Source organism: Delphinus delphis, chromosome 7 (assembly GCF_949987515.2).
Source record: "Delphinus delphis chromosome 7, mDelDel1.2, whole genome shotgun sequence".
Taxonomy (NCBI): Eukaryota; Metazoa; Chordata; class Mammalia; order Artiodactyla; family Delphinidae; genus Delphinus; species Delphinus delphis.
In genome coordinates, this window is record NC_082689.1 from 77,681,176 (window position 1) to 77,695,979 (window position 14,804).

General features: G+C 41.0%; 1 protein-coding gene across 5 annotated transcripts in view; it reads right to left on the bottom strand.

Moving 5' to 3' along the window:
* Nucleotides 1-3,904: 3,904 nt before the first annotated feature.
* FMNL2 (formin like 2) overlaps nucleotides 3,905-14,804 on the bottom strand; it is a 303,560-nt gene continuing 292,660 nt past the window's right edge. The window contains exons 24-28 of one of the 5 annotated variants that reach the window (XR_011246546.1): nucleotides 12,294-12,392; nucleotides 11,465-11,588; nucleotides 9,432-9,557; nucleotides 7,825-7,918; nucleotides 5,958-5,971 (exon numbers count right to left, since the gene is read on the bottom strand). Coding sequence is in view for 4 of the 5 variants with exons in the window: in XM_060016798.1 (XP_059872781.1) it covers nucleotides 5,862-5,971; nucleotides 11,465-11,588; nucleotides 12,294-12,392 (333 nt within the window). In the remaining variant the exon portion in view is untranslated. Of the gene's footprint in view, nucleotides 5,972-7,824; nucleotides 7,919-9,431; nucleotides 9,558-11,464; nucleotides 11,589-12,293; nucleotides 12,393-14,804 lie in introns of all 5 variants that reach the window. The other 4 variants (XM_060016802.1, XM_060016800.2, XM_060016799.1 and 1 more) reach the window with 4 other exon arrangements.

The following is a 14,804-nucleotide window of genomic DNA, read 5'->3' on the forward strand; positions in this document are numbered from 1 at the left end:
ATCAAAGTATCACAGCTATTTCATCTTTTAATTTTTGCTAATTGGGCCCCATATTATCCAGCTATAAAATGAAAGGGATTGGCCTAGAGTAAAGCAGTCTTAATTCACAGCATTAAGACTGTAAAACTTCTTGAAATATCTGTGTACATTTTTCTGGAAGGATGGTCCATAGTTTTCATTCGGTTACCAAAGGGCCTGCATCTTGTGTTACGAAGCATTTGCCTAGATGATCCTGGTTTTCTTCGCATGTTAATGGTCACCTGAGTGCTGACTAGGCAGCCACTTTTATTTTTGCATCCAGAAAGGGGTAGCTTCTTTATTTAAGGATTTTCATTTAAAACTTGGATACTAAAAAAAAAAACAAAAAAAACTTGGATACTATTTAAGAGAGAGCTGTTTCTAATCAGAGTACCCAGGGAAGAGTAATGAATGCTTTTTTTAAGAGTTTATAGGGTATTTAAGTATATTATGTAAGTTAAATGTAAATCACAAAGCCAAAGAACTAAATAAGCATTTCTGAAAGCAAAATGAGGCAGAGCACGTTAATTCCTTATACCTGAAGTCAGACTTTTTTCTATTCCCTTGGGGATTTCTCTCAATACTAGGTAGAATTTTCTTTTACATTTTCTAGGACTCATTTTACATAAAGGAAAAACAAAATAACGTCATGAGTAATTTTCATGGAACTGTGTTCTAAATCTCATGCTATGGTTCTAGTAATGGCATATAGCAGTCTAATAAATTCTTACCTTCCTTGTTAATTTCTTACCTTGCTCTTAAGTTTTTCAATTGTTTTGATGTAAATGATGGTCAGATTCCTTGGGGGCAGGGATTTCTGTTTCACTCACTGTTTTATCCTGTGAGTTAGAACAGTGCCTGGTACATACATAGTAGGCATTTACTGAGTGAATGTCAAATCTTAGTTGACAGACGTACTCATCCAGCATCCATGGTACTCGGCATCTGTTAAAGGGCTTGAAAAAGCATCGTTGCAATAAACCATACTAAACCCTAAACTAATTGAAGTACACTAAAGATAAGTTCTAGTGACTGTACCTCAATCTTAACTGTTACTTCAGAAATGTCCAAAAGCTTGTTACGTGAAAACATGAAACTTTCACGTGGTTTTAAGTAGGAAAGGCAATCCCTTGTGATGATTTGAAACATACCTTCTTTCATATCATATTCATACTACTATTACCACAGTAGTAGTTTAAAAGTAGTAACTTTTGAGGAGCTAACATTTAGCTAGATAAGAGTTGATCTAAAGGCCCTAATGGACAAAAAAAATTCCTATTTTAACTTCTGAGAAGGGGTGAATAATGGTGACAGGGCATGCACTTCAGTGTTCTTGGAGCTAACTTACAGGTGAGGTGAGAAGTGAGCAGATTTTGCTCCAGTTACCCACACACTCCCCCCTAACCCTCCAAACATTACTTGGTTTCTCTCTACCTGGCTTAAGTTCCTTAACTGCAGATTTTCTGTGCTTTTTGAACTTGCTGTATAAAAACTGCTCTTATGATTCAATATGATCTCGTTCAAGGCCACCTCATTGTTAGTGACTGGTAATTGACTATTAATTTGATGGTAATTTGTCCTAGGTTTAAGGTTGATGTTTGCATTTCATGGAAACTGGCTAACCTCGCTCCAGTTTTCATTCAGACTATGAAAGTGGCTGCCTAATCTCACATCAGATTCAAACTAAGCCATTTCTTGATGCCCTTCTTTTATGCTGTTCTTTGGGGGTATCTAAATGTGGTATTCAGAAATATCTTTTTTTTTTTTGGTCCTGCCTGCAAACTTTTTTGGTAGGTGTTGATCTCTTGCCTACCTCTGCAACTAAACTGAAGACTTGTTCTGAAAGGTGAGTAATAGGGGGAACAAGGTTTCTACTTTGTGTTTATAATTACCAGATTTTCTCTTATGTTCATATATTGTTCTGATGTAAAGAACATCAATTACATAAAAGTAGACCTTTTGTAAATAAATATAATTTATTAGAAAAAAATGGCATCTCTTACTAAGTTGGATTTGTGTCAGCTTTTTCCTTTAAGCACTGTCATATGCAGCAGTTCTGTGCTGTAAGATGATAGATGCCCACATTCTGTTTTCTCAGTGTAATATTTGCTTTTCTCTATAAAAAGATCAAAGAAAAGTTTGTCAACTTTCGTTCACACATTTGTTTCTTCAAGTTTTTTCTTAGAAATAGATGGGGTATTTTAGAAAAAATGGAAGATTACTCCTTTGGTATGAAGTGGGCTGATAGTATATTCACCTGTGCACACATTTCTGATAAAAACTGTATTAGGGCTAAGAATTTCATAATCAAATTTAAAATTAATAGATGTGAATTATAAAGCTAATATTATGAAAGTATTACAGTGTAAAATTAGGTAATTCTACAAAATCCAATACCTTGAACCAACGAAGTCAGTGATATCAAGTTCCGTCATCTACTGAGCATTGTTGAGTCATCAGGGTCACCGGACATTCATTGCAGTGTCATTGCAGTGACTTTTAGTGGGTTAAGATTTATATTTTTAGTCACAAAGACTGGGAGAGGGAAACAAATGGGCTTAACTCTGAGTCATTAGGAAATATCTTTTAAAATGGGTGCTGGGCATTCCCTTACTCTCCAGTGGTTAGGACTCCATGCTTTTCACTGCAGGGGGCCTGGGTTCATAAAACAATCCCTGGGTGGGGAACTAAGATCCCACGAGCCACACGACGCAATCAAAAACAAAAACGGGGGGTGCAACTGATAAAAGATGTCCAAACCCAACAGTATCCACTTCATTTGACCTTTCTGTAGTTTGGGTTTGAAACATTCTGAATTTGTAGCATATTAAAGATCTTACTTCCTTTACCATGAGGCACTTCTGGTACAAAAAACATTTTTTGCAGTCTTACTAACTGCAAAATTTAACTTTTTTCCCTTCTTATAAAATAAAGCTTCAACTATAAGTCTACCTTAGGGATATCACAATAAAGCGAATCACTCAAAATGTTTGGTTTTTTTGTGCATAAAAGTTATGTTTACACCGTACTGTAGTCTATAGTCTATTACATGTACAATAGCATGTCTAAAAAACAATTACATGCCTTAATTAAGGAATAATTTATTGCTTAAAAACGCTAACCATCATCTAACACAGGGTTGCCACAAACCTTCAATTTATTAAAAATAAAAAATTATCTGCAAACACCATAAAACAAGGCATGCCTGTACATTTTGTAACTGTGGTGCAGTGGAAAGAGCACTGAATTGGGAACAAAGACCTAAATGCAACAATAATTCCTTAAAAGACTGATTTACGCCCCTCTAAATAAGTTGTTTTTAACCACTTGGACAGTCTCCTAAAATAAATTATAAATTTCTTTGCTTCCCTAAAAAAAATACTAAATGAATATACTAAGAAGAATATACTAAACTTTTCTGATAACTTGGAGTTATTACAAATACCAGTATGTGTGTGCAGTGGATCACACGGCTTGTATTTACCTGGCCAACCAATGTGGTCAGATGCTTGGTACTTCTGTGCAGTCCACGTGTAGCCTGTGTATATATATGCAACATCCTCATTACAACAAATGTGGAGAGACGCAATATCTCACCAAAAAAGAGTGCTATTTCTCTGGAAGTAATAAATTCATAACTAGGATTTTGGAGATACTAAATCTCAACACTAAAATACTCAACACTATCAAAATCTATTTGGTTCCTACATTCCATACAGCAAGTGATCCAGAGTTTGTAGGGGGAGGGGTTTTTGTTAAAATTTACCAAGTATATTTAGATTATGAATTCAAGCAGCAAGACATACCTGTTTGTTTCTAGAAGATAAGAGTGTACATAAAACCCCCTAAAATACAACATTGAAAGACTGCAGCATATTACAGGATAGTAGTGTAAATAGTTTATTTGCTCATATGCCATGAAAAGACCAGAAAAGTAACATGAACTGCTTTTATAAAACATTTCTAATATTGCTAAGAAGCAGGCCCATTAACAGAAAAGAGCATGCCAACATTATTGTCTATTTGTAGATTAATAAATAGGCAATTATTTTAACATGTTCATCAGTATTGAGCTTTGGAAAACAGCTGCTTTGTGGTGAAGAACCACCTATTTGTGTTGTATTTATGGTCAAATTGCTTTTTTCATCAAAATGAATGTTGAGTCAGACAAAATCTTGGCATGTTCTTTTTTAATGTACACATTATGAAAATGTGCTAGCAGGTGGTAGTTTAAAGTAACCTTTCTGTAAATATGCTAAAGTGAAAATGTAGTAACTGATCCCTAAACTGTCCTTGTAGTTAAATATATATTAAAAAAAAAACCCTATAAGTTAAAATAACATTCAGATTGTATAGCATAGGCTGATGCATTTTTAAACAATATTTACAATATTACCCCAGAGGCTTAGGTGGGAATTAAAGAGAAGTGTAAAAACCATAAAAAACTGCACCAATCTTATAGCAAAATATCTGTACATTTAAAGAGAGATATATAACTACACATTATCCAAGGGAAATGGGACCTTCACCAGAGTTCACATAAGCACAACAAAATAAGAAATTCAGTGGTTAAATACTATACAATAAACTTTACAATTAATATATTGATGTCATGTACCAAAAGGTAAGCCAGAAGCAGAATGTATATTATGAAAAGTACAAATTAGCTTCAGTCCAGTTTTTGACTTTGGAATGGATCAAGTGCCCTGCCAGAGAGGAAGGAAAAATAGCAGTGGCTTTGTTGGCCATTTAGTCCCATTACATATCACTTAAACTTAATCGTGATGTATTTCAGAAATTTAATTGCAATCCCCCATGAAGTAATCTTGGAAATGCAAGAATTTTTAGCTTTGATATATGATGCCAAATAAATCTCCAGTCTACAAAAAGAAGGGGGGAGGGGGAACCAACCCTGCCGATTGTCAGGATAATAAGGCCAGGATTCTAACACTACTCTGCTAGCAGAAGTAATCTTAAATGCTTGTTGCTAGAGCTAGTGAACCTCTCCCTGGCTAGCAAGGCACTGATTTCTATTCTTAGGATTGACCCAAAATGGTCCTCAGAAATCCTAATACTGATTACTGAGATGTTAATTTTAGTGCTAATTAATAAACATTTGCATTATTTTTTTAAAGCTGCCTCTAGCTGAAGAACACAGTACTGCAAACAAAGTCTTATACAACATCTGTGTGCCATCATATCGTCGCATTCATACCAATGAGTGTCTCTCATAGGGCATCGTACCCCAGCACAGAAGCAGAATGTGAAACAAGAGTTGACTGATTCTGTGCCACTGCAATAACATGTTTGTACTTTGCTGGGGCTTGGTTATGGATAGAAGGAGTTTATCGTGTGACTTTTTCCTTCTTCCACGTTGCAAGCCCTTAAAAATACCAAGTTGATGGGTATGGCTGAAACACAAAATTAACTCCTTAAAAGACATGTCAGCAAAGGAAGCCCACAGCAGATGCATCCATGTTATTTACAACTTATCAGGAAACCAGGGTGGGCCATCATGGGACAATCACAATGGCAGGTAATGAATGTAATATGAATTTTACATTTTGGTTAAAAATTGAATAACACACTGGTGTAAAAAGATACCTAATCAAATCAAATCCTATTGCTTTGATTAATCTGAGCAGGTACTTCCACTTTTAGGCACTTGTTAACAAAGGTTGAAAGGAGAGCCCATCATTTTTAAATTCCTATGTGTTTGCTAAATCTGAGCCCTTAGAATATTTTCATCTATGTTCAAGGCTGCAGTTAAATGATAGCACATAAAATTCACATGGTCAGTTTCATTCACACACACCCTCTATTCATACAGGCAGGTCTCAGGTTCACATGGTTATTTCGGCACCATTAACAGAACGCAAGTTCTGATCATCAAAGCGCCGCCTGACACTTCTCCTCACCGCATCGGCTCGTCTGTATGGTTGGTTTCTAAGATCTGTGAAGAGGAGAGCACCAATAAGAGAAGTGGAACCTTTAATATCATGTTTCTAAGCAAGATAAAGGCCAGCTGGCAGCCAATCAAAGCAGCTTGTGTAGAAGAGTCAGCTAATGGGCCCTTCAAACTCATTGAGAATCTGAACCAAAACATGTACTTTGCCCTCAGTATTTACAGTCAAACAAAACAGCATGTAATACTGGTGTGATTCTGGGCTCTTTTAGAAAACTATATGAGAGACTGCTTCTGTCACTGGCCAGAGTCTAGCTGAAGTCTTATTTTGAAATGTTTCTTCCATTGGAAATAGCTATTGCTTAGTAGTTATTTTTCTTTCCAGAAACCTGAATACCAACAACAACTGCAATGAATTTTAAACTGCAAAACTAATAAAACAGACTGCCCTGTCCTGTCTTATCGGAAATTTTTACCAAGGAAGGAACTTATGCTTAGTTAGCAGACACAGCTTCTATTATTTTTATTACATTAAAATTAGCTGAAGTCAGATTTTTATTTTGCGAATTAGAAACATAATACTCAACCACTGAATAAAAGTAATCACTAAATCAAAATAACACTCCATTCCTGAACATTCTTTGCTGCCACCCAAGATTTTTTGTTTTTCATTAGAGGGGCAAGGTGGCATAGGCCCTCCAGATTCTCCAATTTGTACTGCCAATGAACAGCAGGATGCCTGACAGACAACAACAAAATGCCTCGTTGAATGAATGAATCGACCACTGCACATCATTTCAAGCAGGCATTGTTCTAGAGGGATGAAGTGAGATGAACAGGATGAATTTTAGTATATGTAAGCACTCTTAGTGTGAAAGCATGCTTTCTTGATGAATAAGGCACGTAGCCTAGCCAGCAGGTAGCCACCATTTAATGGAGTCGGGACATGGTGAAAAGAAAAATAAAGCAGGCTTCATACTTTTTCCCCTTGTTTTGTTTAATTAGTTTGTATTTCCCTTTCATTAGTATTGTTGATCTCTGTTTAGAAACAGTCTTACCTTTAGAAAGGGAAACACAAATAACAGAATTAAAACAGATTTAATCTTTTTAATCCCTTCACCTACTCAGATTGAAAATGGATGGGCCATACCTGGTCCACAGAATGTTTGGCCCCCGACTTAAATTTTTAAATACGGTTTCCTGCTATTTAAATTGGTGATTAACATAAAAGCCAAGGTTTCTGGCTTCTCTTGGACAACTGGAGGATCTTGCAGTACTGGGCCCAAATTCTAACATGGCAAAAACTGAGTGACTGCTCAGTTAGGCACAGTCCCCACCAGCTCCTGACTCATTGGAATCTGTGACTCTGCCCTACTCCTAAATTCAAGCCAGGAATAGTTTTGCATGCCCTAATCCTCTCGAGCCTTTGCTTCCTTGCCCAGAGTGGTAAATGGAGGTCAGAATTCCATTCTTGGCTAGGGATATGCAGGGACCTGCAGTTTTGTGGTTCCTGAGTCCTCTGAGCAATTAGTTCTAAGAACCCTAATCCTTCTTCAAAGACTACAGATCATGTTCCCTGGCCAGGACTTACTCTCAATTTCTTCAGATCAAAATGGGGTTAACTGAATAACTTGAAGGCCAAGAAGGGGTAAAGGGAAGGACAGCCTAGCACCCAAAGCAAGTATAATCATCAGCAAATACCCGTGCCCAAGCCATCACACTTGAGAACATGGAAGCAGACCAAAAAGTCCGAGAGAGAGGCTCAGCCTCACATCATTGGAATGTGAGGTACAAAGACTTCTCCCTGGTCAGACTCTCACCAGTATTACCCTCAGCCATAGATTGAAATCATTAATCTGCATACAGAGAGAGGAGGAAGCTAAGTAAAAAGTGATGCTTGCCAGCTCTGTGTATCCTCCACCACCGGTGTGCTAGAAGAAATCCTTACCCTCGAGTGAACATTTGGAAATTTAGTGATATTATTCTTCTTTAAAGCTAAACAGAAAAAAACAAAAACACAAAATGATGGTTAAGTAAAAATGGGATGAAAATGGAAAGCAATTCAACTTAGTGAATAACATTCCCGGGCATGTTAGCCAACAGAAGAAGAAAACAGGAGGTCGTACTACAAGAGGTGTTAGAGAACACAAGGGACGGGTGAGCATGTCTTCCCACCCAGCTCTCTGACCACCCAGATCCAAGCTGCTTTGAAGTTTGGCTCCAGAACAATAGTTCAGCAGCAAAACTGACAATAAACAGTAGCCAAGTAGATGACAGCTTCTAGCCTTGTTAGTAAGTACTGGTGGGATAAGTACACTATAGAACAGGCAACAACACACCACATCCTTTGATATCTTCAGAGAAAGAGGAACATACATAACAAGTGCAATTCATAGAAGAGTTAACGCCACAAAATAAACATGTAACCAGTTCCATGTCAATCTCAGCATGGGAGTCAAACAATGGCTGTTTCACATACTCCAGTTGGAGTGTGTGCTTCCCTTGTTGTTATTCTAATCAACTGGGCACTACAGAGAAGTTTGTTCCTTATTTAACCATCAAGAACTAAGCCCAGGCAGTTACTTCTTGGGAAAGTTATTATTTCTGGTGCCCCCATCTTGACCAAAGGAGCAGATCCAGATATGATCTCATCACAGAAGAAATGCTTGGGGTTTGACATGGAACAGAGCCACCAGTGAAGAAGCATGAATGAGATAAGACAGTGGGAGCTCCTAAGCCTTTGTTCTCATTTCTTGCTTTGCAGCCTTGCTCCAACATGGAATTGCTGATAGCTGAAATTTGGGCATGACACTCGGAAAAGAGGTGAGTATAAAGCTATAGATTGCCTATATCAGCTTATACAGGCTTTCTAGGTCAAAAGAGCTCCCTGAGTTTAGCTTGTACCATGAGCTCCACCACACTGTGGATGATGGCTACAGACTATATAAGACAGTTAAGAGAGACCCAATTTAAAGCTGTGTGTAGTTCACAGCTCCTTCTGCAAATCATTTTGCAACTTTAGAGCACCTTGTATTCCTGAGAGTTTGTATAGCAGCTCATTTTACTATCAAACCATGCTAAGTACAAAAAGGCTGGTTTAATATCTGTAAATCTATTCAAACACACTAAGTGCTCCATAAATGTTAGGTACAGTAATTACTGTTATTAATGACTGTCATTTTGTGTTCAAAGATATTAGCCCCCAATTCTTAAAAGCAACCTAGTTGGTCCCAATCCTGACTCTCAAAGAAGTGTTCTATTCATCGTTTTCTGAAAATTTCTATAAGTAATTGTATTAATTCAACTCGCACACACCATCACAGCCATGTGGATTCATAGATGTATTGAAAGTGCTAGTGAGTAAGCAGTTATGACTGAAATGCAAAACCATGCAGTGTGAAGACAACATAAAATACAACATGACGGAGATGGCAATTCCATGCTAGGATGTTGGGTGGCCCTGACACACAAACAGAGGGTCATTAGGGGTCAAAAAATCTGTAGCAACCTTTTAAGAGCATCAGGTGAGAAAGAGTAATAGTTTAGTAATGGTATTCCTCAGTGAGAACAGGTTCGCAGAAAAATCGAGAGCCACGCTTGGCGGTGCGAGCAGTAAAGGGCACAGTCTTCAGCACTGCATCGAAAATGACAGCCAAACAAGACAAACAGAAGAGAGTAAGAAGCCAAGGTCTACTGCATTAGTACACGGTTAGTGCTTTGTTAATCATACCTGGGGTAAGGGTGGCAGAGGTGAGCAGGAAGGGTGTAAGGCAATATATACCCAAGTGAGCTAATAAAGCCTAGAAGAGCTACTCAGTCTTTACTCAGTCTGGGGTAGAACATGGAAAATAGTCCAAGGAGAAAAAAAAATCTGCTCTATAGACAGATATTCATTTACCTCCTGTGGCGTATCAGGTCAGACAAACAGAAACTGTACATTTCACAAGCCAGGTGTCGCTAAGCTGGAGAACAGACTGATGAAAATGGCACTCTAAGTTCTTCATGTGCCACGGCTGGATGCTTCTCTACCTACAAGTCAATCTTACTGTGGCCCTGAGGCTAAGCGGTGCCACCCAAGGAGATCTGTTCCTGCTCCCGCTCATAGCAGAGCTGCTCCCTCAATGTGGGAGAGGCAAGGAGAGAGGCTAAACAAGGAAGCTTTATCTGGGAGCCATCTGCAAGACACTGCAGGGTGAACACAGACACGGGCGGGCACAAATGTACGAACACGTGTGCACCCTATGTAGAGACCCATCCCACTGCTTACACTGGTTTATTACTCTGGGCAAGGAACTCTTTATTGACTTCCGTTTTAGTGATTTATTCACGTATTTTATTTCCTTGGGTCTGAGCTGATGAAAGAAATCTGATTTGGGCAGTTGGGGATCCCTATTTCCAATGCTGACTAAGCTATTCACAAGAAATGAGAAGTCAAAAGGCTAAGAGTTATATTTTTTTAAAAATTAGGACAATTGAAGAAATGTGAATAATGACTAGCTATTTGATATTAAGGAACTCTTAGTTTTGGAGGTGTGCGATAATGGTCTTGTAGGTATGCTTGTTTGCTTTATTAAAGAGTCCTTATCTTTTGAAGATATATGTGGAAATATTTCCAGATGAAATTGTATGTCTTGGATTTGCTTCAAAATAATTCCAGAGGTTAGGGGGTGGGGAGTAGGTAGAAGCAGACGTATAACAAGATTGGCCATGAGTTGAAAACTATTCATGGGTGAAGGGTACGTGGGAATTCATCATACTAATCTCTATACTTTTGCGTAACATTTCCTACAAGAGAAGTTTTAAGTACCTTGGAAGCTGATAAACAGTATTCCTATGCAACAAATGTGAAAGGCAAGTCACTTGTAGCCACTGCCCCAAATTATTGCCCTGATCCTTAAGAGGGAATGCAGAAACTCAGAAGAACTGGTTCGAGCAGCAGGCATTAGGCTACAACTTAATCAGACAAGAACCAATCTGGGTTAGGCACCATTCCTAGCTGAGAGAATGACCATCCCCCAACCCTGGGCTTCTGGCCTGTTGGTCTATCTGCATGAAAGCACCAGCTCCTGATTTCCTAATATCTTCACTTACTTTGAGTGCGTAAAAAGGCTTTTAAAGAGCATGTTGGAAAAGCATGTGTTGACTGTGCTTAGTACAGTATGGGTCCTGTCCATAGTAGTTATTAATCAGGCAGGTGGGTAGGAGTGGTCATGAGGGAGAAAATGGAGCATGGTGACAAATCGAAGACAACGGAACATCATTAGGAAAAGGAGCCCTGGTGAAATCTACAGGGTTCCAATGATATTGAGAACAGAGATTTTTTTCAGAGAGAGTGTTGGGGTTCTTTGACAGGCAGTATACAGGCTACTATAAATATACTTGAAATACTAGCATGGAGTTTCTCTGTAGTTCTGGATCTGAATAAAGTCAACTGAAGAACTTGTAAACCCTGGACAAAATCGGTAGCATAATCTGTAAATGGCCTAGCAACGGTGAGGCCAGTGGGATCTCCATGGGCCACAATGAGAAAATAGCCTTTACCTGTGATAATATCTTCAATGGCACCGTCTTTTCCTTCGTATACGTGTCTATTATCTTTAACTTGTCGCCTTCTTAATTCCGCAATTAATTCTTGCTGCTGCCTCTTTGATTTGTGGGAAGGAGACTGAGAAGAAAGAAGAATGGCAGAGATTAGTGGGATCAGCACCCACTGGAGGTTTGAGAAAATCCAAAATGTGTCTGAGCATTTTGTTACTAACAAGCAGCCTCCGTCCGAAACACAAACAGCACCATCCCAAACATTCTGCTCAGCAGAGGAAAACTCAGAAAGCTTCTAGGAAGAAAAGCTTTTGCACTAAAGGACGCACAAAACTGGCAGCAATGGGAAGGCTGGACACCATGGCAACAAGAGGCAGCTGGTAATAACCAGTGACTTGTTAACCTTTGGTCCAGAGGATCCTGAGGAAGAATTCTTCGACCTGCCAGCCTTCGTGGTCTTCACCTATGTTGTTTCCCTCCATAGAATGCTCCCTCCCGTTCCCAGAGAAGCCCTCCCACTATCAAGGCCAGCATCAATGGCGACCCCGTGAAGCCTTCCTGTCCCGGGACACTGAGCCGTCCAATCATCAGGTTACCCGGGACGGCCTCTCTGTGTATCCAACTGAGATTTAAGTTCCCGATCTCTATAAACTTGGAAATGCCACACAAATATGCTCTCGGCCCCATTCCAGTGACTGCTGAACAAAATAACGAACGAACAAGTGTCCATCTGCCAAGTTTCCAAGGCCTAGAAGGAAGCGGAAGGCATCCTGTGCAAATCTGGCTTTCTGGCCTCTTGACGGCTCCATCTCAGGAGCCTGGCACACCTCACCTTTGGGTCCTGCTGCTCGAGCAGAGCTTCCTGCTCCAGGAGTTTCTCCATCAGCGCTTGTTCCTGCTTTTTCCTCAGCTCGTTTTCCTCTTCTGCTTGCTGGGTAAAATCAAAAGTGGCAGAAGATTATGTCACTGGAAATGCCAGCAGTCAAGATTTTTAGAAGCCATTCTTAGAGAGTCCTTGGTTAGCCAGGAATTAGAGTTAAGGGAAGGTTTGGAAGATCTACACTATGTGCCTGATTCTAGGTTTTGCTGTCGGTCTGTATCACACCTCGTCATAACCTAGTAGTTGAGATTCACCCCCTTCCAGAGAATTCCTTTCCTGATGGTTCTCTCCCCACTCAGGCTGCTTCTCAGCCTCCATACCATATATATCGGGGTAACTCCCCTTTTGGCAGCTCTGCTCAGTGATTTTCATGTGAGATTGTTTTTCTTACAGAATCTTTCCCCTCCCTACAGCTTCTCTGAAAGGAGGGTCTCAGATTCCTCTCCTTTTGCCCATTGTTAGGGGAAAACCTCCATTCCCTTGCCTCTTGTTTCCTCAGGAGCCTCACCAAGTTGACACTCCTGGGCTTTCTTCCCACAGCTCACTCATTTCCAAGGGAGGCAGTGACAAGTGTGATGAATTAGGGACAAGGAATCCAACAGGCCGACCTCAGCTCAGTCCCGCGGGGCATCCCCTCTTTTGAAGCCAGCCTCCTTAAAGCAACTTCCAATAGTCTAGCTGTGCACTGGTAAGTCATCTAATTCAGGGCCGAAGGGTAAGCTCACAGAGACACACCCTGTCCTCCAATCCAACTTTTGTCAGTAATAAAGTTTACATTTTCATCTCTGTTGCTTTTGTCTCGTTTCATTTTGGTTCAAACTTAGGAAGGGAAATGACAGATGACATCCTAAAACCCTAACATCTGCCCATCAAGTCCCTGGGTCAGTGACAGGCTGGGCAGTTATTCACTAGGTAATATGTTAGGGCAAACAGAACATCCTGCCACGTCCCTGCCTGATAAGCGCCTCACACAGCCAGCGAACAGGACCCCGGGGAGAAATGATAACGTAGAAGGAGCACCTGATGGGCTCTGACCTGTCACACCCCACAGACCAGCTTCTCTTTTTCCTCTGCTCTATGCACGACCCCGCTGAAGGGCCAGACTTGGAGACCAAACAGGGGCACTTCCCAGCTTGTATTATACAATTTAAAAACAGCATATATTTTCTTTTGAGACCTTAGACTTACAATTTATTTATTTATTTATTTTTTGCGGTACGTGGGCCTCTCACTGTTGTGGCCTCTCCCGTTGCGGAGCACAGGCTCTGGACGCGCAGGCTCAGTGGCCATGGCTCACGGGCCCAGCCGCTCTGCGGCATGTGGGATCTTCCCAGACCAGGGCACGAACCCGTGTCCCCTGCGACGGCAGGCAGACTCTCAACCACTGCGCCACCAGGGAAGCCCTAGACTTACAATTTTTTTTAGTGAAGAAGCATGGTCCCAGCTCATACCAAGAGCTACCTTGAGTCATCTCGGTAGCACATCAGGGGACCCCAGAGCACCACAGCCAGCAGCCCTGGTGACCAGTGCTTCTTATTGCTCATGGCCCCCAGCCTCTCGCACATGGGCTTGGTGCTGTATTTGTGTTCATCCTCGCTGCCAGGGACACTTTCTTTTTGCTTGTGATATCACTGCTACACTAAGCCATGCTGAGAGAAGATGGCTAAATATCGTAACCTTGTGAGTTTCAAGTAAAAGGCCCAAGGATGGTTCTCCAATGCCATCAGATGATGGTGAAGTGACCCACTGTTTCTAATCACATGTTTCTCAAAGATGTCCACAGCCCTGCCGCATCCCTCCCCGTTCCACAATCACACTCCTCCTTCCTAGACCAACATTACCCAGCTTATACATAGACAAGCCTGGAGAACACAGATCGCAATGTCTCCTAAGAGCACTGAAGTCCCCTCATGCCCTGCCCTCCTTGTCCTCCTTTCTCAAGGGACAAATTCTTCTGACACAGATCTTTCTGGGTCACACGCTTTTTCAAGACCACGGTCCCGGATTATGTCATAGAAGGCCTCCCATTTAAAGGAAGGGCCGTTATGGGTCCAGATAAAGAAACAGGGATCAACTGTCCTTCCTAGAGCCATCTTTTGGTCCACACTGGAGAAATGTTGGTCCAGAGGCCCACGGGCCTGGGCAGAGCTACGACACAAGCAGGCTCTCCCTGACCTCAGCGACAGTGCCGCTGCCATAGGCCAGGGCTCACTCCTCCTACCCTTTACCCACTCAACAACTCCACGGGAGGCCTGGGTTTCTCAGTCCTTCAACCTGCCTGCGAGGGTCAACAGTCAACGGGGCAGCAGTGGTCCTGGATCTCACTTTCCCACAGGCAGCCAAGAGCTTTTGTTTGGGGGCTGAGCCCCCAGCTGGCCGGGTAGAGACAGGGAGCATGACGGGCTGAGGGCCTCAGGAGCAGGGCCAGAGACCGCTGTCTCGTCCTCACCACCCATATCTGCT